Raw genomic sequence first — 24,125 nt, forward strand, 5'->3', positions numbered from 1 at the left:
TGATTCATAACGCTCCGAAGCTTAATGAAGCAGTGTTTTGAAATCGGTCATCACTATATAAGTCGTTATTTTGTTTTTTTGGCGCACCAAAAATATTTTTGTCGCTTTATAATATTAATATTGAACCACTGTACTCACATGAACTGATTTAAATATGTTTTTAGTACATTAATGGATCTTGAGAGAGGAAATGTCATTGCTGGCTATGCACTCACTGAGCCATCGGATTTCAACAAAAATATCTTAATTTGTGTTCCGAAGATGAATGAAGGTCTTACGGGTGTGGAACGGCATGAGGGTGAGTAATTAATGACAGAATTTTCATTTTTGGGTGAAAATTCACCTTTAAGCGCTGCGACCGAACCGAGTCAGTGAGTTGAACTCAAGAACTATCAGTATGATTCATGAACACATGCAGACAGCTTTTTATTAACTGAAATTCTTCAAAAATTCAGTTTTACAAAGCAGAAATAAAGTCGTACAGGTTTGAATTGACACCATGGGTGAGTTTTATAATTATTATTTATTTTTATTTTTTTCAGATAAACTATTCAGTATTACATTTAAGACTCGTATTAGACAAGTTTATTTTCATTATTTATTCTTTCGTGAGAAGTGCATAATGCCACTGAGAACGTGGAATGGCAAGCGGTTTTGCGCTCAAGCAAACTTGTAACGTTATATGTTGTGGTCGCAGATTTATGCAGTATTAATTTAATTTAAAACACGCGTGTATATAGTATTAAAGCGTATTTTCAGATGAATGAAGTGTGTTAAAAGTTGATCAATCGAAAATACAAAATTTGTTTATCATACTGTTATATAGGATAGGAACGTTTAATTCCATATTGAGTTTCTGCTCGGTCAGAAGTTCTGCGAACACGCCACGGTCACATTGGATTTAATGACAGAAGTCAGTGGTAATTTAAGATACATGTGACGCAATAAGATGCAGTTATGTACTCCAAGAAATTTGCACGATTAGCTTTTGGGCTGTTAGCAGAATCGACGTTTATAAGTCGATTAACTCGAAACGTGTCCTCTAAAGTGAAACCATTGCGGTCTCTGTGCAGCTGGACGGTGTGTCAGCATCACCGACAAGAGAATCAGCTGTCAAACGGGTGAGAATGATTTAATCGACTTAACAAGCGGGTATGCAGTTAAATGAATGGCTTTTTTACTTAATAGGCCAGTGTTCCAGTTTACCAGTTCCTTGGGTTATTGTTTATTAGCGAATAATGACCCATGATTTAAAGATTAGTTTTCTTCTGCAGATTGACCCGTCTAAATGTCCGCACGGTTTCCCATACTACTCTCGACCCCGCTGAGGTACGGAAGTTTCAGGCCATGGCGAGCAAATGGTGGGACTTGCAGGGAGATTTTTCAGCCCTGCACTCCATGAATGACCTGAGAGTGCCTTTCATAAGGTGTGTACATGTACCCGCTATTCTACTAATAAAAGTAGCATGACAGCACTATAGTATTTTTCTTTACCATCAGCAAGATGATAATATGTTAACCTAAGATCTGGTCTCTATTCATTTTAAATGATCTTAGTACTAATAAATTACGATGTCAAAAATTGTTGTATGCATAATAGTTTAATTTTAAAATTTATAAATGAACAAAATACTGTTTTAATACTCTTTTACTTTATCAAAATCGGTCAAATTAAATATTTAATTGTTTAATTGTGCATTTTCATCTACTTTTACATTTAGATGACGTATATCATCTGAAAACACTCTCTCTAAAAACACTAATAATGTAATAACACAACTTTTAGTGTTTCATTGTACATTTATTTATACAAAATTTAATTTTTAAAATCAGCTAATGTGGCAATAATGACAAGGCTATAAATAATTGTACTGACTAGATTTTTAATATGCGTCCCTAGCTTAGAATAGTTTTAAATAAAGTATAGAATGTCACACCTATAACTTCCCAAAAGTGTTTCGGTGAGGTTTTTTTTAATGTTTTTTTTTTATTTATTTATTTTTTTTTATATAAAGTCTCTCATGCTCACCAAGGCTTTTACAATTTTTTTTTAAAATGTAATTTATTCCTGTGATTCAAAGCTCAATTTTTTACTCCAGTCTTCAGTGTCACATGATCCTATAGAAATCATTCTAATATGTTGATTTGGTGCTCAAGAAATATTTCTTATTAATATCAATGTTCAAAACAGTTGTGCTGCTTAATATTTTTCAGAAAATGTAAAACTTTTGTTTTTTGGGGGATTCTTTGATGAATATAGTGCTCAATAGAACAGCAATTACTTGAAATAGAAATCTTTTGTAATGATGTGAATGTCTTTACTATCACTTTTGATCTTTTTAATACATCCTTGCTGAATAAAAATATGAATTTCAAATATTTTCTTCTTGTAGTCATCTGAACTGAATCATTTCTATTAATCCGAATCATTTCTATTAATCAGAGTCAGGCAAAAGTACAAGCATCTATTCTAGTAGCATATCCACAGAGAGAAAACAGAAGCTTCAATCTCATGTCCAGGTAATGGTTATTAGGGTGAAAGGGTGAGGACAGCAGCTAGAGATTATGCAGCATGTCTGTGATTCTTCTCTCGGCAGCTGTTTCCGTGAGAGTCAAGATGTATATTGTGATTGTCATTGTAAGGTTTTCCCCTCGTCGCCTGGAATCATCCAGCGCACAATTTCTTCCCCTTCCCTGGCCTGAACACAGCATCAGTTATATCAGTGATGAGCAGCGTGTATGGGTATGCCGGTGCCCTGGGGGCTTGTTTAAATGAGGGACCTCAGTGCTGTTGCTGGTTATGATATTGTACTTGAGGAGTGTGTGCTTTCTAGAAATCAGGCAGGGAATTCCTTCAAAGACTTTGTGGCAGTGATGGGCTGAGTTAACAGGATTGGCAGTGAGCAGCACCTCAGGCTGCTTTGGTCTGCAAGGCCTGTCCAAGCATTTGGGGAGACACGTGAGGATGTTGCCTATGGGTCCAGTGAGACGAATAGTGAGGATGTACAATTGCTTCAGGATGTCAGAAGCATGTGTCTAGCCAGAGGGACTAGCAGTAAGATGTGTTTGTGACTCGGAAAGCACATTGTGGAATTGCATGCTGTGATTAAGCTTCAGATTTTCTGTTTCACGTCAGTCTGATGTACATCGCTTTAAAGTTCTGCTTGACTGGAGGTGACAAGTCCTTTAGCCTAATGCCTTCTTAACCTCATTTTGTGACCTTTGACCTCATTTTCAGGGATAATTTGTTGAATGTGCACGGCGTCTGGCAGTTGGGCAAACCTCTGACTGGGCTCAGAATATTGGACGTCGGCTGTGGTGGAGGCGTGCTGAGTGAGGTAACTAGTGTCAATTATAAAAATTATGCTATAATGATGACTAGCTAGACAGATGAATATTGAGTCAGTTGCACTAGATATTGCAAGCACAGTTTTGCTGTTTACGATTTGATATTTTCTTATTTGATAGATCAGATTTGGGTTTGATGGCTAAATAAAGCCGGTATCATGTTTGTTAGGTTTGATAACATGAATTATTATTTTTAGCTGGCCACAAATTGATAGCTGAAAACCTACCAAATGAAGTACATGATTAAAACAGACAGCTTCACGCCCAGTGGTTTCCTCCACTGAGATAAATACTTTCTTTAGGCCGTCTCCCTGCCTGATGTGTCGTCGTTGTGTTTTGGTGAGCGTGATGTTTTTTGAGTGCCCTGTCATGCAAAAGCTTATGGCGGAAGATCCGCTTTGAGGCACATCAGCGGTACAGGCAGTTGACTGGTTACTTCAGCTCCATTCCATTCCCCTGTCTGACCAGCAGAGGGCAATGTGCAGATGTTTTTTTGTTTTGTTTTTGCAGCTGTGCAATTTTGACGGTTTTTATGAAGTGCTTATACTGTATTTGTTATTGTAAATAATTATTATTTTGGCCAGTGAAACATAAAGGACACTTTTTTGTTTTGCTTAAACAGTGAACAGTCCCTGCTGTACATTAGTAAGCAACCATTTTACATTGAAACTGAACAATTACATATGCAATTACATATAACATCTTAATTTTCTTTTCCACTGAAATTGTTTACATACAAATTCAATACCAATCCAAATTTAACATTGAAAAATGTATAGTTTCAGCCCTTTGCATAAGTATTATTTTATTATTATTTACATACAGTGCACAGCATAAATGAGTACACTCCCTCTGAACAAATACAAAATATGTATTTTCTTTATGATCACTAATACAATTCATGGAAAGATGGCAAATCTAAAATGTATTTAACATATACGTAATAAAAACTGAGAAATATATGTCATTAATAGCCATAAAATAATTAGCCAATTTTGTTTAAATTAAGGATTGCAGAAACAAATTCAACAAATGTATAATATTCTAGCACTTAGTATGCCCTCCATAATTTTGAATATACTGCTCTGACCCTTCTTGGCACGGAGTGTACAAGTTCATGACAAATTGTCACATCTGTGGATGATGAGCTCCTTAAATGCCCTGATCTTTAATGGGGAGTGTTGCTCAACTCGTCTCTACAGAATCCCTCACAGGTGCTCAAGAATGTTAAGATTGAGTGCAATATATGTCCACAGAAGGTTTTTCACCTTGGGAGAATGCATATCCTCATCGTCATGTTGAAAAAATGCCCAACAATGCAGGGAATGAGGAAAGGGTAACATCATCTGTTTCAAGTTTGTGTATTAAATTACACAGTGGTGTGGGAATTCATGACAGCATTGATAAAGCACAACTCCCTCACACCTTCAGCACTCATACATCCCTATATAAGAGCTCTACTACCACTGAACTTTACTGTGGGATCCAGGCACTTCTCACTGTACTCCTCCTCTAGCAACACCATAACATTTTGGATGCTGTTAGATCCAAAATAATTGATTTGGTCTCATGAGACCAGAGTATTGATTCCCAGAATCTATATTTTGTATTTACATAAGCTTTGGAAATGGCTAACTGACTTTATTGTGCTTTGGCTACAGTAGGTAGTTCCAGTGAGAACAACAACCATGCATGTCATTTCTGCAGGCTGTATCTTACTCTGTGAGATAAACAGTCACTCTTTTCATAGCTTTTGCTGGCTCTGAGACACTCGCTTGGTATTTCTCCTGCGCTTTGTCTAGCAAAAAAATCCCTCATCACTAAATGAAAGCTTAAAATGAAGGCCTGATTATTTCATGGGCCTTGTCACAAGTCCATTGTTTTTGAATTTCTGTGTTACTTTTGCTATATTTTCACACTTAAAACAATGATTTGGTAATCCTCTTGTATCACTGTCCTCTTTTGTGCTAAGAAATAAGTCTCCTGACAGTTCTCTCCCAAGTGGTTCCATTGTTGTCGGCATTAAGTCTGAGAATGATTCAGTGGGCTATATAACACTTTTAATTGTCAAGAAATTACTTCTCTTTAAATGTTTTGGTTCAACATACTTACCTGTTGATCAAACATTGCCTTAAACTTACACCAGAACATTTTTATTTAGTAACTTTTAGGAGGGTGTACTCATTTTTGCTACACAACATTTTATCACCTTGATAAGAAAATCTTATTTTCCTGAATAATTTTGACATGCTTCTTTGGTAATTGATTAGAGATATAATGTTCCAGCAAGTCTGCTTAAAGAATCCTAACATGTCTTCTAAGTAACTGAGTAATTGCTGACTTTCAGAAGTTTCAGAGGGGGTGTACTCATTTATGCTGTGCACTGTACTATTATAGTAGTAATATAGTCTTTATTGATATTTTGAATTAGCTTTTTCTATTATTATTTTGAACCCCGAGTAGCATTAACCTTTCTCAGCCACTAGGGAGGCTAGGAGCAGATGTCCTGGGAATTGACCCAGTGGAGGACAGTGTGTGGACTGCAGACCTGCACTGCTCCTACGATCCCGAATTGCGGGAGAGAGTTCGCTATCAGGCCTGCACCCTGGAAGACCTCGCTGAGGAGGAAGTAGAGGGATTTCATGCCGTAGTGGCATCTGAGGTGGTGGAACATCTGGCCGACCTGGACGCCTTTGCCAACTGCTGCCATCAGGTGTTGAAGGTGTGTCACAGCATCACTGACATCTGAAATGATGACAGTAGCACAAAGTAACAGTGAGATTCTCAGCAAAGAGAACTGAATGGATGGATTTAATCTCCTGGGTCAGTGTGCCAGAGGACAAACGGTCAAAGAGTTACTCCAAATCCCCATAATCTTCCTTAATGCTGTGACATCCAGTTAAAAGGCACTTTCATCAGCCTGTTTCTGTTAGGCTTTCTTAATTCTTTCCCTTTCAGTTAATAGATTAAAATATATAATGTAATTAAATTATATAATATATGTATACGCACACACACACACACACACACACAAGTTTGTCAATATCCCTTTTACAGTGTATACCCCTAAACTAACCTTATTTGTTTAAAGGGAATGAATGTCTAAAGTGCAGCAAAATTTAATTTTAAATATTTATTGAAATCTGACATTAATTATATTTGCAAAACTAATGTGAGTCGTCATTGTCTTCCAGCCTGGTGGCTCTCTTTTCATCACCACTATTAACAAAACCAACTTGTCCTACGTTTTTGGGATAGTAGCAGCGGAGCAGCTGTTAAGGATTGTACCGAGTGGCACTCATGACTGGGAGAAATTCATCAGCCCAGAGGATCTGGAACGACTGCTGGAGTCTTGTGAGTGCCATCTCTGACTTCCATTTCTCTCTCACTATCATTCATTGATCAGTTTCTGGGTATTACCCCTCAATTTTTTTTTCATGGATCTCCTTTGCTGTTTTAATAACAGCTTGTTGGAAAAACCTGGTATACATTTCATAACTGCTCAATATGATCTAATGTTCCACTGCTACAGTGTTTATTTTACAGCTGCATTTGTTACTTCTTTTCCTGTTGTTTTGTTTCACTTTGTCCCAGTTGGTTTCCACGTGGATTCTATCAGAGGCATGATGTACAATCCTCTCACAGGAGCGTGGAGCTGGCAGCAGAGCACTGCTATCAACTATGCTTTGCATGCAGTCAAACGCAAAGAAGAGCCCCAGCCTGACCGGGTTTGGGCTGAGAGTGAGAATCTGAATGAGCCAGGTCAAGCCAAAAGTTACAGTTGAGCTATTTTTAATGTTGGAAATGCTATCAAACACAGTTTGCCTGCTCCAGAATAAAGTTTGATCTCAAAATGTTGCATAGTGCATTGCTGAACCATATAATAATTCTTTGCCTTGTATTCCTTGAGAAAACATTTGATCAGACGCACAATTCATAAAACATCTTTTATGAAGCTATGAATCTCTTGTAAAGATGAGAATTTGAGGTTGAAGCACTTTTGAACCATACGATATTCATTTCATATTCAAGGATTCTTCGATGTATATTAACCACAAATTACTTGTGTGTTTTGTGGTGATGATCTCTGGATAATATCAGAGGTCAAATAGACAGTGGGAATTATATAATGATTTTTTTGATGGAACTTGACACTAAGTGTAAGGACTTAATAAAATTAAAACAAAGAATAAATCTGATGAGTTGTGTGATTGAGAGAGTGTTTCATTCAGCATGAACAATTCTCTATTTTGAGTACATTTACTGTGAGTCACAACAATCATGGTAACTTTCATATATAAATAAAACAGGAAATACAACAGCAAGATGTCTTCTAGATCAGCTTCATGTTTAACCATAAGACTAGAAAACAGCTTTTTGATTTTTAAAATGTGTAGTAGTAGTAAGTAGTAGAAGTAGTAGTATAAATAATTTTCATGCAACAATTTTATATATTATAATTTTACAACCAATTTTAATTTTTCACCCAGATTTATCAGAGCATTTACATATATAATATAAATATATTTATATATCTAAATGCTCTGATAAATTATGTGCGTGTGTGTGTGTATATATATAGATATATATATATACTATATTGCCAAAAGGGGACACCCCTCCAAATCATTGAATTCAGGTGTTCCAATCACTTCCATGGTCACAGGTGTATAAAATCAAGCACCTAGGCATGCAGACTGCTTCTACAAACATTTGTGAAAGAATAGAGCTCAGTGAATTCAAGCGTGATACCGTGATAGGTTGCCACCTGTGCAATAAGTCCATTCGTGAAATTTCCTCACTACTAAATATTCCACGGTCAACTGTTAGTGGTATTATAACAAAGTGGAAGCATTTGGGAACAACAACAACTCAGCCACAAAGTGGTAGGCCACGTAAAATCACAGAGCGGGGTCAGCGCATGCTGAGGCGCACAGTGCGCAGATGTCACTAACTTTCTGCAGAGTCAATAGCTACAGACCTCCAAACTTCATGTGGCCTTCAAATTAGCTCAAGAAGTGTGTAAAGAGCTTCATGGAATGGGTTTCCATGGCCGAGCAGCTGCATCCAAGCCTTACATCACCAAGTGCAATGCAAAGCGTCAGATGCAGTGGTGTAAAGCACACCGCCACTGGACTCTAGAGCAGTGGAGACGTGTTCTCTGGAGTGACGAATCACGCTTCTCTGTCTGGCAATCTGATGGATGAGTCTGGGTTTGGCAGTTGCCAGGAGAACGGTACTTGCCTGATTGCATTGTGCCAAGTGTAAAGTTTGGTGGAGGGGGGATTATGGTGTGGGGTTGTTTTTCAGGGGCTGGGCTTGGCCCCTATAGTTCTAGTGAAAGGAACTCTTAATGCTTCAGCACAGCAAGACATTTTGGACAATTTCATGCTCCCAACTTTGTGGGAACAGTTTGGGGATGGCCCCTTCCTGTTCCAACATGACTGCCCACCAGTGCACAAAGCAAGGTCCATAAAGACATGGATGAGCGAGTTTGGTGTGGAGGAACTTGACTGGCCTGCACAGAGTCCTGACCTCAACCCGATAGAACACCTTTGGGATGAATTAGAGCGGAGACTGCGAGCCAGGCCTTCTCGTCCAACATCACTGCCTGACGTCACAAATGCGCTTCTAGAAGAATGGTCAAAAATTCCCATAAACACACTCCTAAACCTTGTGGAAAGCCTTCCCAGAAGAGTTGAAGCTGTAATAGTTGCAAAGGGTGGGCCAACTCGTATTAAACCCTACGGATTAAGAATGGGATCTCATTAGAGTTTATGTGCATTTAAAGGGAGACGTCCCAAAACCTTTGGCAATATAGCGTGTGTATATATATATATATATATATATATATATATATATATATATATATACACACACACACATGGATGATATATACATAACACATAATACACACATAATATAAATTATAATCTATTATTGTCTTTAAATGAGTCAAAATGCATTACATAACTGAAGGGTAAATTAAGGGTAAAGAATTCAACGACCTTTTATATATTGTATCTGTTTAAAACGAAATGAAAGTTGTTTATAAATCCTAAACCAAAATGTCCCTCATATTATGTTTAGGCCTGCGTATTTCGTTAAATAAAAAGCCTCAATGCGTTTTATTTGCTTAGTTTCCATGTGTGATGCGTCGTGACGTCACTCAGCTCCAGCACAGCAACAAAGGAGGATGCGGAGCTGCGTGCGGGACCCAAATCCCGTTAAAATGCTTTTCTTTTGCTCTACGAGGCCGACATAACACACAACCATGTAACAATTGTCCATATTTATATGGATAAATGAAGTGGCGTAGGATTCGTTGGAGGAAGCGGGGGGAGAGAGAGAATGTACTGGGTTGCTGGTTTCGCCTCCTCCCGGTCGTTCGTGGTTGATCTCGGCCGGAATCCGAGCCCGTCCTTCGGGTTGTGTGGCTCTGATGAGCGTCACTTATTTTATGGGTACATAGTTGCCGTCCCCGTGCAGGATTTCGGCGGGATCATGTCGGGATTGGTATCGGATTCCTGGTGGAGGAAGACGCTTTACATCACCGGAGGTGCCCTGCTGGCTGCGGCTGCGTATCTACTGCACGAGCTGCTCTCCATCAGGTCAGTGCTTCGGCCTGCAGTGATGTCACATGATATATGAAATTACCTTCTGTTATTGTTTGTAATATCTCATCATAAATCCTTTAAACATTCGAACTTGTCTAGAGGAAAAATGTAAATATTAGTACCCACGGTGACGGCAGTGCCAGAGCCAGCTGAGCTCGCGTCCGCTGGGTTGCATCAAGTCACGTTTTCTACATTACATGCACAAGCGGTTTTTGGCCGCACTGGAGCATATGAAAACGCCCTGTCATCAGTACTCAGCTGGAATTTCTCTTGTTTACGTCGGCATAGGACAACAGCACCTTAATAAATTCGTTCTTAGTGTAAATGAAGCGTCATATTATGCGGCACGTGATCGTGACTGTTTACTTCACTGGATCGCGATGTCCTTGAGTTGTGTTGTACGAGCGACCTTCCTTATCTGCTGGCCATTACCTAATGAATTCAAGGGGCTTCTATGCTGTTGGAAGTCTTAACTTACAGACTTACAGCTGTTTTTAATGTGGCAAAATACGTTTTTATCCTCAAACAATACTTCCCTGGGAGATTTCAGCACCACAAGCAGTGGACAGCGTCATGTTTGAGCCCTGAGCTCTGCAGCATTCAATTCATACTGATGCTTTATGTTTTATATATTCAGTTTGCCATGAAATGGAATTTGATAATGATGTAAAAAGACAAATGTGTGCAATAAACAAACATTAAACATAAAAAACATAAATAGACATTGTTAGTGCATCAGAATGCTCATTTTAGAGCCACATGAAAGCATCTGAAATGTAAAGCTGAGAGGGTGAGTGGAGTCCTCATAAAACTGAATGGCCTTTTTATATTAAAGGTGCAGTAAGTGATTTCTGAGAAACTGTTGATATTTGAAATCACCAAAACAAACATGCCCCTACCCAAAACGATCACACCCCTATATTTATAGCGATTCAGGAACAAGCTGCAACATAGGCACCTCCCCCCAATGAGTGTATACGCCCCTTACTGCTGATTGGCTACAAGTGTGTTTTGGTGCTTGGGTCTGATCCACTTTTTTAACAGCTTTTCTCAGAAATTGCTTACTGCACCTTTAATTGAGAAAATAAGTCTTGGAGTGTGTTGTTTTGGCCTGGGCAATGACACGTGATAGTTTGTTAAAGGGTTAGTTCACCCAAAAATGAAAATAATGTCATTTATTACTCACCCTCATGTCGTTCTACACCCATAAGGCCTTCATTCATCTTCGGAACACAAATTAAGATATTTTTGTTTAAATCCGATGGCTCAGTGAGGCCTGCATTCAAAGCAATGACATTTCCTCTCTCAAGATCCATAAAGGTACTAAAAACATATTTAAAACAGTTCATGCGAGTTCAGTAGTTCTACCTTAATATTATAAAGTGACGAGAATATTTTTGTGCGGCAAAAAAACAAAAAAATGATTTTTCAACTATATAGTGATAGCCGATTTCAAAACACTGCTTCGGAGCTTTACGGGTGTGGAACGACATGCGGGTGAGTAATAAATGACATTATTTTCATTTTTGGGTGAACTGACCCTTTAACTCTGAGAATTATATGCCACAAATCAATGCATAAGGTAAACTTTCTGTGATCTTAATTTTGTCAAGAGTATCTCTCTGTTACCATCATGGTTAATTATAGACCCACAGGTGTAATACTCTGAAGTCATGTTATGTAATCATTATGCAAATTAATCTCCAATCAATTTCTGTTTTTATATCATATTAAACACATTTGTTTAATATTCAGGGTCTACTATACACTTAAACTGTTATTATTTGGAAATCTGTATATGTTGTTCGCTCTTCGAGTATAGAAATCATGATTGCTTTTTATTAATGATGGCTAAATGTGGACAGATTTGTCCTATTATGTATTAAGTTTGAAGAATGTGTATTTAGCAGACTGTTGTTTCTAAAATTATTTGTGATCAGAATAGGAGGTTGTGTTGTTTTGTAAGCTTGTAGTTGCTGCTTGTAAAATAAGACCTGCCTGTGTCCTCCCACACACATCCTGCTGTTTCCTCATAATTATAGTATAAGGTGTTTTCCACTGCACTCCACAAGACTTTTGGAGGCTAAATAGCTGCTTTTAAGGCTAAATTGTGTTCCTGTAAAACCATTTTCTCGCTGTACTTCAGCTGGTAATGCATGACGCTTGGCAATGTTAGAGTGATGGAATCTCCCTGGGAATAAATATGCGTACCGTGAATATACTAAGGCATTTTAGATGAAAATGCATGGCAAATGAATACATGTAAAGTTCTGTTACATATGTCTGACTCTGATATTTATTTTGACTTAATATATATCTGTTCATATTGAAATCTCAAATAGGATTGGTCTGATTTTACAATCTGTGGTTGATCGCCTCCTTACAGGAAGGAGCAGGAGTTGGATTCTAAAGACGCCATCATCCTTCACCAGTTCTCCAGGCCAAAAAACGGGGTGCCGAGCCTGTCACCTTTCTGCCTGAAAATGGAGACATATCTGCGCATGGTTGATCTGCCCTATCAAGTATGTATGAAGGAGCAGTATGGATTATAGAGTCCATTTCTTTTGATCAGTGGTTACATGCAGTTATTGGAAGTCACACCATCTGCTGTTGAAATGTCAATGAAATTCATGAAAGCCCTTAGAAAATAGGATTATGTTTTTTTTTCATTCACATCCAGATGCTTCAGAATAAAGATGATTAAATTATCATTATTATAATAAATTGCAAAAATAACTTTATTAATGGTTTACATCTTTTCACCCTCATATTTCCTTCTTTGCAGAATTACTTTGACGGAAGCCTCTCTTCCCAGGGCAAGATGCCTTGGGTTGAGTATAACTACGAGCAGGTATGCGGAACTGAATTTATAATTGACTTTCTGGAGGAGAAACTTGGTGTGAGCTTGAACAAGAGTCTGAGCGCTCAGGAGCAGGCGCTAGCACGGGCTATCACCACGATGGTGGAGGAACACTTTTACTGGTGAGTCATGTGTTGGCATTCAGAATGAGTCATTTCTGCTGCTGAGTCGCTGCTGGAATGTGAGAGGCAAATATGCACTTACTATTGACAAGAGTCAATGGAGTTCTGCGCAGTTTTTTATTTAGTTGAGGATTTTTTTTTTTTTTAATGAAATCCTAAAGAGCCACTATTATGCTATATTTAAATGTTTCTAAATTAGTTTCAGAGGTCTCCTACAACAGGTTTACATGCATGCATCTAAGGACAAAAACACTTTAACTATCTCATAATATACATTGCAGCATCACAGCTTTTCTCACAGTGTCTGAAACAGTTCGATCAAGGATCCAGTCCCTCCTTTCTGAGAGCCTCCTCTGCTCTGATTGGTCAGATGGCTCAGTCTGTTGTTGTGATTGGTCTACCACATGTGTCGGAAATTAAACCCTCATTACCATATCTGAATTTCAGCTCCGGAGGCTTCCTCAGCACTTGTATACACAATGATACGAACACTAAGGTGGCAGTTTTACCGTATCAATTTGAGCACGAGTCCTGCATGCAAAGTGGATTTGCTTTCGCAGCACAGAAAACAGTGTCTTCTCGTCATGTCGACAACACAAAAAAACTCTTCCAGGCCTCAGCTACAACTACAGTGTACAGTGAGGGCGGGTCAAAGTGACATCATTCGCTGGCAGCCAATGAAGACCATAGGCTGGTATTATGCAAATTACAAAGTACAAGCTGCCATTCACATGACTGATTTTAACTAGACCTTAGTTATTAGCAATCTTCATCATTTTTGTAATACTTAATCAAAGTGAATATGTTCTTTTATGAAAAATATTTCAAATTTCTATTCCAAATTGGAATATTTCAATTGTAAGATTTCAATCCTTGAAAACAGCCATTTCTGTTTGCATAACAAATTGAATGAAAAGTTGTATGAGTCCATAATAGTAAATTATTAAAATAAAAATATGCATGATAAGCTTGGAGTGTACATCTGGCAAGATTTGCAGTGCAGGCAGAAGATTTATAAAAATTAATGACTGGTGCTGAAACATTATCCTACAAATTGGGTATACTAGAGTAAGCATTATACTGAAAATATATATATATATATATATTACGGTGGGGGAAGAGCAATGGTATAAACACTATCTTTTCTTACAACCTAATCTCATTATCTTCATTCCTTTTGCATTATTAGCTTTCTTCAAAGGGATTCAATTTTTTTGTTTTGTTTTTTTTTCTGTTGCATTCTGTCTTCACATTGCCTAGAAATGCTTTACACTGTGCTATATATAGGCTCCCACATGGCTATTGATTGAATAATTCATAGGTTTCAATATCTGTGTCCACTTCGGAGTGGTATTGTGTATGTCAGCTGAAAAGCTTGCTGAGCTGGTACATTTATTGAGCTATATATATATGAGCTATAAATAAGAGTTATGGTACAGTACTGTTTCATGGAATTCATGTATTATATCATTACAGATTAAAATGCCATGTTGGTCAATGCAACATGTTTGAATAAAGTCATTATTTTTGGCACAGAACTTACACTCTTTGAATCTGGTTCAAATCTGATGAAAGGCTGATTGTAAATTCCAAGTGGTGAGTTCAAAGCCATGAACCCAAAGAGCGCTTAAAGCCATTTTGGATGAACGACTTTTATTAATGCATTGCCTAGTGTGCAAAGAAGTTAATTAGAAGACAGCTTTAATTAATTTGATTCAGATAATCACAGAGCAGAGAATTAATTCAAAGTTTAATCTCAAAGGCCAAACTGAGTTTGTTTTCTGTGATACTAAAGCTGCACTCAGTTATAATAAACTCTGAATTATAAATAAGCCCATTTTCTGATGAATCGCTTGTGCTTTTGATCAATTATTTGTTGTAGATTTCATTTGTAAGTTGTTTTGGATGAAAGCAGCTGTTAAATAAACATATTATGCATTTAAATAAACAGTACATGCATACTTATTAGAGCACAGTAAAGTTTTAAAATATGTTAGTCTAAACTACCATATGCTCTATTCTATGGTTCTATTGCATGTTATAATGCATTTACTATGCCATATCTGCTTTCTAAAGAATAGGTTGGAAATCCATAAAAAAAAAGTTTCTTTCAGGTTTTTAACTGTAAGAAATCAAAACAAATCTTCATGTGGTTTTGTGAAGTCTCATCACTACTTGCAAAATGTATTGCTTTAGAAAAATGACAGTATAAAAGCCAATTATTTATATCATTATTAAACAGTTTGTCTTCATTATATGACCTTTTTTCCCCCACAATACAAAAGGCTCTTTAAACATAATTATAGAGGGAATCACGTCTAATTCACTCTTCTCTCTCTTGTCCTCACAGGACCATTGCATACTGTCAGTGGGTGGATAATGTTCAGGAGACTCAGAGGATGCTAGACCTTCCCGGGCCCCTCAGTGACCTGCTTAAATGGATCCTGTGTCAGCTGACTGGTGGGATTGTAAAGAGAGAGATGTACTGTCATGGCATTGGCTGTTTCACTAAAGAGGAGGTTTACACCCTCATGGAGAAGGACATGCGCACACTAGCCACACTGCTAGGTGAGTACTGACAGTAGCATGTTTTTGTGATGCGATCACAATATTTAAATGTACACTATGTAACTTTAAATAAAAAACTGCATTGATTTTGCTGAAGAACATTGTTTTGGTTGTGCTTTAGCTCTGCTTGACTGTGTGGATGAATATGGTTCTTTCTCATAACTAAAAAAAGAGAGACATGATATCCTACTGCTTATAAAACATTCACTGCTAGGCTTAAGAGATATAAGGATCTTAAGCTGACTAGCTGAAGACGTTACTGTAGCTATACCCATTAATAGACACGGTACTTCCTTGAAAATAAATTTAATCATTTATAATAGACTTACCATAGTGAATCAGACAAAAACACATTTTGGAAGAAGGATTGATGATGTATTGACGATTATTTAAATAGTTAATTTTGAACAAAAAAAGTTACATAGTGTACCTTTAATATTTAACAAAATGCTGTTCTTTTGAACTTTATATTCATAATATAATCCTGACAAAATAACAAAATCATAGATTCCACAAAAATATTATACACCACAATCGTTTTCAACATTGATAATAATAAGAAGAAATGTTTCATAAAGACCAGATCAGCATATTGTAATTATTTCTGATGGATCATGTGACACTAACTAATTATATTTTAAAATATATTCAAGAAAAATTTCTTAACTTGTACGATTATACTATTTCCCAGTATTACTGTTTTTATTGTATTTTTGAAAAAATAAATGCAGCCTTGGTTAGCATAAGAGACTTCTTTCAAAAACATTTAAAAATCTTACTGTCCCCAAACTTTTGAATGATCATGTAACTATGTTGTTTCCAGGCCATAAAACTATCATTTGAATTATTTGTATAAAATATATAAGCCAATATTTTTTGTTTCTGCATGTTAGTATCATATAGCTCAAGTGTCAGTGAAACTACACCTGTCACAAAACATGAAGACACAATATTTTACATACTTATCACATGGAGTTGTAGTTTCATGTAATCCATCTGATAATTGAATAAACTAAAGGGTATAAATATGTTCTTGTAGTGGCTGTTTTAAAGGCACAATATGTAATTTTTTGCCACTAGTGGTCACCTATTCAAAACAAAGGTGTATTTTAAGACTATTATTAACTTTACTGTAGTATGAAGAAAATGAGATTCAAACAATAAGACTAAATGTGTTGAGCTGTTCCCTTGTCTAATAAAACATATAATATATTAAAGCATCTTTGGTGTTTCCATGGTTTCTACAAAATAAAACTGGAAATTGAGGGTAACTCAGGTATGATGTCATTGATCCTTGTTAAAATTGCTCTGGATTTAAACATTCTTGGAAACATCTGGGATAATGTAAGTACACAAGTCAACAAAATATATAACACTGTTCTAGTGGTTTTTGGATATTTTAATCGAAAAATCTTACATATTTTGCCTTTAAGGCAATGTGTTTCTGAAACAATTTTATAGAAGTCTGTTATTTGTCTTACATTAAGGCTGGGGGTTAATATTTATTTTCTGGTCTGTCAGGGGACAAGAAGTACATCATGGGTCCCAAGCTGTCCAGTGTGGATGCCACAGTGTTCGGTCACCTTGCACAAGCCATGTGGACACTGCCTGGCACACGGCCTGAGCAGCTCATTAAAGGTGAGCAAGGCCTCACAACTGCAGTTTTGCATTCCTAATAGAAACATAACGCTCTGCATCAGTCACGGAAATTATTGTCTGGCCGATTAAAACATAAGTGGTAATATTTGGAGAACAAAAGGGAAATTCATGCGTGTCTTGAGTTTTGGATGTTGTGGTATTTAAAAGGAGAGTTTATCCAATAATGTCATTATTTACTCGACCTCATGTTGTTCCAAACATGCATGGCTTTCTTTCTTCCATGAAACACAAAAGGAGATGTTAGACTGAATATTCATATTGTTCTGTTCAATTCAATGTTGGTGAATGGGGATGGGTACACTAAAAAGGACAAAAAAGTAAGGTTTTCAACAAATTACATAAATTAAGGTCTGTTTCTGATCATATGGCTTCAGAATATTCAAAATATAGTGCACAAGTCATCTGGATTTTGTTTATGGTACTTTGGGGTAGATGTTATTTTTGGAGCTTGACAACACATTCACTTTAATTCTAAAAAAAAAAAAAAAAAAAAAGAGCAGCGTGAACATTCCGATTAACATTTCCTTTTGTGTTCCACGGAAGAAAGAAAATTACACAGGTTTGGAAAATGTGAGTAAGGTATTGGAATTTTCATTTTTCGGATAAAAAATTTTGTGCCCTTGCATGGCAGTTTGTTGAATGTCATTAGTCAGTTTATCCACTAGATGGCATTATAGGCATTTATTTGTGCTTTTGCACATTACAGTTAGGGTTGCCAATCCAGAATGCCAATCCACCTCAGCACTATAGAAATATATTGCTGTATTCTTAATGAAGTTACACTCTTAGAGTAAAGTTCAATGGGTTTCTATATAGAACCCTAGACTTCTTGACTCAATTTTAAAGAATCATTTATGTCAAAAAGCTTCTATATATGGAGAAATATCTTAAATGATTGCATACTACTTTCATGTTTAATGGGTTATTTCCATTTTTTTCTTGTGATAAAATATGTTGGAGTTGTTTAATTAGCTTTAATTAAAATTACAAATTAATTAAATCAAAATTAATTAAAACTAAATCCATCAAATGACCCCTATATGAAGCGCCCCGATAATTTACATTTATTCTGAGTCGAGACACGCTGGAACAAAAATCAGCCATTCAGCTAACCCTGTTTGACAGGTTTTAAGAAAGCTACACAATAAACAATTACATCTATCTGTCCACAGGAGAACTGATCAACCTTGCCATGTACTGTGAGCGCATACGGAGGAAGTTCTGGCCCGAGTGGTTTGTAGACTTAGAGGACTTCTGTTATGACAGCGACAACGACAGCAGTGGGACGCCCACCTGCCTGATGGACCTTGGTCTCTTTTCCAGGACCGACACTTTAGAGGAGAGCGATCTAAGCCTGCCTTCACATAGTAACACTCATTCTCATGACTCAGACCACTCTGGACGCTCGCTCTCAGACTCTGACATTGAAGTAGATGGCTCAGATGTGGAGCAGGTCAAGAGTTAAATCCAATAGAGGTGGTTGCTTTTCATCTGATGTATCATCTGATGCCACACAAAACTGATATTGATAATTCATGCCTGGATGAATCACACTTTGATGGACCTGAAGTACAAACAAAATGTGTGTATTTAACGTGACATCAGTCATGGACATGTACACCTCAAGATTTACACCACAAAAGTCGGACGCTTGCTTTAGTTCCCTTTGTGTGATGTGTAAAAGATCATCCGTTCTCAGTTGTACATCTTGGACAGTCACCTTTTGTAAAAACATTATATCTCATCCATCTTTCTCAGATGTCTTACATTTGTCCACATTTTCAGTATGGTTTTTAATTGGCTTTCATTTCAAGGAAACAATTGAATTGAAATTCCACTCACTGAATTTGTAAGACCAGTCAAGGCATTTCTATACGTCTATTTCCTCTCAAATGTTGATCAAACATTTGCTCCAGAAGAGAATTATGTAGCAAAACACTAGCTTGCATGATTCTAGGATGTTTGTGTGAGGTTGACAGTTAAATTTTTTTTTGTGACAGACTGATTTCTGAATCTGTGTGAATTCCTATCTTCTGTTTAAAGTTGGCTTGAAAAGGAAGTTGCAATAGTCTTTTCTGATGTATATCGGGGTGAAATGGCTTCTCATATAAGTATAAATGTAGGGTGGCCGCGGGACTTGATTTTGTCCATCTGCAATTGGATCGTAGTGGTTTGCTATTGTTCAATCTCATGTGAGTGACAGGTTGTCCCACCCTCACGCCAGTTAACTTGTCCTGGCAAGAGGGAGGGAAAGTTATTTTGATTAAAGATTATGAGGGCACATAAACTTTAAAAAAAAAAAAAAAAAAAAAAAAACTTTTTTTAATAAATACTTCAATATTCCATTTAAAAAAAGGAAAATCAGTTTTGACTTCATAGTGACTTTAAACCTAATAATTCCTGCTCCCAGATCAGCTAAAGTACTTAAAAAAATGGGACTGATGAAGATTTATAAAGCATTTAATCCTGATTCTACCTGCTTAAACGCATAAAATAACTAAACGAGAATCCAATCTTCAGAAATATTTAGGCTAAGACAAAAGAACAGAATCCCTTTCTGTAATTTTATTTGTTATAGCTCCGGTGTGTGTCATCAGTGTCAGCTGACTCTTGATCAGTCTGAATGGTGCTTAATGCCTGTGTGCCTGACTGCAACCATTTGTACGTGTGTGACAGTCTTTCCTCCTTATCCCCATGTGTCTCTTTCTGTTTGGTTCTGTAATACAGACCTGCTTGCATGTCACCACCAGAGGGCACTGTGACCATTCACATATTGAGGTGGTCCTATGCAGCCACTTGTATTGCCTTTGCGGGCATCGCTTCAAGCTTCTGCCTTAAATGAAAATCTCTAAATATTAATAACAACAGTAAACCTCTAGTGAACACTAAGCAGTCAACTTTGGTGAAGTCTGATTATACATTTTCTTTATCCATGTGTCTGATTTGTGTACCAAAGTGTTGTGTGTGCAGATAAGCAGATTTGCCTTAGTTGAGGGAAAATTGTTGTGATCAACAGCAGTATGATGAGATCATCACCCTCTTTCTGTTAAATTTACTTGAAACCCAGGCCTGTACTAAATTATATTATTTAAATCCCTGTAAGGTTCGATCTTTTATGCAGAATTCTGTTGTTTACTTTGCATATTGTTGTTTTGCACATTTTAGATTATTCAAAGACTTTGGACAATGTAAAGATATGGATGGAAAAATTAGAGGACTTAAAACAGGGTCCATACAATCAGTGAGATGTGTTATATGTGTGTGTATGATATACAGAAGCTTCCTGTAATACATCATTTACCTGCATGTGTGTTTGTGTGTGCGTCTATATACGTGTGAGCTGGTGTGAAGTGCACCAGTGGAAATCTTCTATTAAATATTTAGTCCCTGTATAGATCTGAAGTTACATACATGTAAACCTAGTCTCATATGAATTTTGCGTTCATTTTGCAGATTATTTTTTTGGGTTATCAAGTAGCCTAATAATAATAATGATAAACAGGTTTTTCACTGACTTAAGGAGATACACAACTAAAAATGGTCATCTTGATATAACAATTTCAGCCAAATTCACATTCAAAATTAAGCATTAACCAATGCATTTTAATTCTACCCTGTGAAATGTTTATTAATAGACTTTTAGAGGTGTGTCTGTGTGTTGAGAACATAGCTGGATTATGCTCTCATAAGATGTCAGTCAATTTTGCTATAGATCTGTTACTAGATCTTGAAGCCATATTACAGAGTTAATTTCCTGTCTGTGGAAGCAAAATTATGGTTATAAATATATATGTAGACAAAGATTCTACTATATAAAATGTGCATAACTGAGACCCTCCCATGAGTGCTTAGTTAACATGAACTGAGTGATTGTTTGACAATGATTGCTCCAAAACATGAATTAAAATAGCTGTGGTGATTTCAAAGTGTGTGTGAGACATGTTTTTCCTCTTCCAAACCAGTTAAGCCAGAGAATGCAATTAACCCAGTCGTTGTGTTGTTTGGTGGTTTGTCATGAATTTATTTCAAGTCTAACACTTTACTTTTGTTTTCCACTTTTACATCATGCAACAGTTCTGGTCCTCAGTTTTAACAGGTCGAGTGGCGCTCACTTTTCACTGTTTGTGTCACTCCATTTGTCTCTGTCCCTTCTTCAGGTCACATCGTTTACTTCAACCAATTAGTTGAAAACACTGGTTGATTCAGGAACGAAAAAAGTGACTAGGCTTGTTCCATAGACATTATAATAAACATTATGATGTCTATGGCTTGTTCGAGATGCATCGGCGCTGCGCAGACCGACCGGTGTATGACGCCAAAGTACCGCGAGAGCGATTCAAGAGCATGAATCGTCTGGTTTCCAATCGCTCTCGCGGTACTTTGATGTCATTCGTCGATCGGTCTGCGTGACGCCGATGCGTCTCGAACAAGCCTACTGTTTTTAAGATAGAGTTATTGAACCATTCACTATACCGATTCTTTTAAAACACTGATTCATTAAGGAATTAAACAGGTGACTGTTTTTATGAGCGAATCATTCATTGAAATGGCTCATTCAAAACACTGATTCATTCAGGAACGAAACAAGTGTAAGGCTGCGTTTGACATTGCTTACTCTCTTGAGTAGGTACTTAAGTAATTACTTTGCGACCGATAAAAAGTATGTATTATTTATATAGTATGAATGTTTGTAGAATAAATGTAATCTGGACGTACAACATTCGCCATGCTGTCATTTATATGTGACCTACCTATCCTGCAAATCCTCTCTCGTGGCCTTATGGGATATTAGTAATGTGTCCATCGTATGCATACTTCAGAATCTCGCCAGAAGACGGTCATCCGGGTACTTTTTGCCTGCTCTTTTGTGAGTACTGCGAATTCTGACACTTCTTTTGTCACACACTATTTTTCACCTATAGTAGGTAAGTATATGGCCACTGTTTTTATGAGTTCATTCAGAATGAATGAGATTCGTTCAAAACACTGATTCATTCAGGAATGAAACAAGTGACTTGTTTTATGAGTGAGTCATTGATTCATTTATTGAATTGATTCATTCGAAACTGCTTCATTCTCAAACAAAACACCACTACTGTGTGTTGCTTGGATGTTTGATTCTACTTTGACTTCTTTTAACAGTATTTTCATTGGTGAAGCAAAAATAGATCAAGTACCTGGAAATACTAAATGTTGCTCAATATTTGTCTTGTTTATTGAACTGTTAAGTTAATCAATATTACATTTTTGTTTATGACCTGTTGTGCTGATATTTCGGAAAACAACATTAAATGGCTTAAATATAGGTTTTAATATTCAAAAAGTCAGTGTGTGAATGTTTTCCAACCTGTGTGTGCATGTGTGTATGCGTGTGTTTAGCATGAGCTACCATCTTTTCAATCAGGCTAATGAGTGGCAGCCATTCATGCGCAGAGGAGGGCTGATTAAGGCGTTTCCAGGCACTGGAGGCGTGCAGAGGAAACAGCAGGGGAGAGAGAGAGGGAGATAGAGAGAGAAGAGAAGAGAGACAGGAGAGGGAGAGGGGCCACGGATCAGGAACCAGGTTCCCGCGGGATGGAGCAGGTGCAGGCTGCGAGCAAGGCCTTTGGGCCCGACGGAGCAGCCAGAGCTTAAAACAATCTGCATAGTACCTTCTTTTAATTTAGGCTCTTCTACACCCCATCTCTCTCTCTCTTCCTCTCTCTTCCTTGCTCTTACTGCTGCTTAACAGATCAGTGCTCCACAAAGAGGGGTAAACAGAGAGAGGCAAATTAAAAAGGGAACTCCCCTGATACCCCAAAACAAATTAGTGCAAACAAATTACACGGAGTCAACACACAAACACTGCAGCATCTGTGGCTTTGGACTGAGGATGGCAGAGGCAGGCACAGCCTGCACATGCTCGGCACCAAGACAAACATCCAGCGTCAGGGAGACTTTAGGTCATTCCACTTTCAGACCCTGGAGCGGATCCCTTTTAAAGCTCCTGTTTGTTTCTGCTAATAGTCAGAAGTGTCGTGCTCATTTAAATGTGCCCCCTCTAATTTTTGAGCCAAAAACATTTTATTTTTTAACAAAAAAGTAAAAAATAAAATGCTGTAACAAAAAATACTCACCCATCTCCCAAAATTATTTCACGAGAAATTTTAACACTATTTTTGTAATTTTATTTTATTTATTAAAAAGTACAAAGAAGTACATAATACAAACAATAAGACGATTACAATAGAACAGAAATTAAACTTTCAGGTACAGTAGATTTATTTAACATATAGGCTAAGAAGTAGGTTACTAGAGAAACTGAATCAAATGTCTTCTCTCTGTAATTAAATATAAATTGATTCTTATTAAAGATGCAAAAGTTATTCAGTCAAGAGCAGTGAGTGATTTTCTCTTTGTCTTTTGTTGATTGATGACAGATGGTTGTAGGTAGGCCTATATTAGGCTGCTGCTGTCACTTTAAGACTGAATGCACGGACCTACTGACACACATCCGTTTTTTCCTGTTTACATTAAGACATAACCGATTGTGTTTATGTGAATACTGCACGATGGCCATTTTGACATAATTGTGTGAGTATATGACCATTTAACCGCAATAAGCTGCTAAAAAGAACTAAATTCGGGATCTGAGAGAGGGGGCTTCCTGTTCACACGCTTCGGGTTTGTGTCAGCGCAAATAACGCATTGAGATCTTTTTTCACAACATATTGCACTTCACTTAAAGGGTTAGTTCACCCAAAAATGAAAATTCTGTCATTAATTACTCACCACGTGTCGTTCCACACCCATAAGACCTTTGTTTATCTTCGGAACACAAATTAAGATATTTTTGATGAAATCCGAGAGGTATATGACTGCTCCATAGACAGCAATGTAACCACCACTTTCAAGGTCCAGGAAGGTACTAAAGACATCATTAAAACAGTCGACGTGACTGCAGTGGAGGAG

The 24,125-nt window shown here is 37.2% G+C and overlaps 2 protein-coding genes across 3 annotated transcripts; both read left to right on the forward strand.

Annotated features, from left to right (window-relative positions):
• The first annotated feature begins 11 nt into the window (after positions 1 to 11).
• On the forward strand, positions 12 to 7,547 carry coq3 (coenzyme Q3 methyltransferase). 2 transcript variants are annotated; one of them, XM_051866053.1, is made up of 6 exons: positions 12 to 298; positions 1,275 to 1,427; positions 3,239 to 3,338; positions 5,828 to 6,070; positions 6,543 to 6,702; positions 6,943 to 7,547. In XM_051866053.1, the coding sequence occupies exons 2-6, from the start codon at positions 1,348 to 1,350 to the stop codon at positions 7,131 to 7,133; spliced, it is 774 nt and encodes a 257-aa protein (XP_051722013.1). In that variant the 5' UTR covers positions 12 to 298; positions 1,275 to 1,347; the 3' UTR covers positions 7,134 to 7,547. The 2 variants fall into 2 exon arrangements, with proteins under 2 accessions (XP_051722013.1, XP_051722012.1); XM_051866052.1 differs by lacking the exon at positions 12 to 298 and adding an exon at positions 851 to 1,121.
• A 1,895-nt stretch (positions 7,548 to 9,442) lies between these two features.
• faxcb (failed axon connections homolog, metaxin like GST domain containing b) lies at positions 9,443 to 21,100 on the forward strand. Its single transcript, XM_051866049.1, has 6 exons — positions 9,443 to 9,959; positions 12,352 to 12,487; positions 12,751 to 12,947; positions 15,298 to 15,515; positions 17,037 to 17,153; positions 18,347 to 21,100. Exons 1-6 carry the CDS (start codon positions 9,700 to 9,702, stop codon positions 18,637 to 18,639), a joined length of 1,221 nt encoding a protein of 406 aa, XP_051722009.1. The 5' UTR covers positions 9,443 to 9,699; the 3' UTR covers positions 18,640 to 21,100.
• The last annotated feature ends 3,025 nt before the right edge of the window (positions 21,101 to 24,125 follow it).

This window comes from Ctenopharyngodon idella, chromosome 16 (genome assembly GCF_019924925.1).
Source record: "Ctenopharyngodon idella isolate HZGC_01 chromosome 16, HZGC01, whole genome shotgun sequence".
Classification (NCBI taxonomy): domain Eukaryota; kingdom Metazoa; phylum Chordata; class Actinopteri; order Cypriniformes; family Xenocyprididae; genus Ctenopharyngodon; species Ctenopharyngodon idella.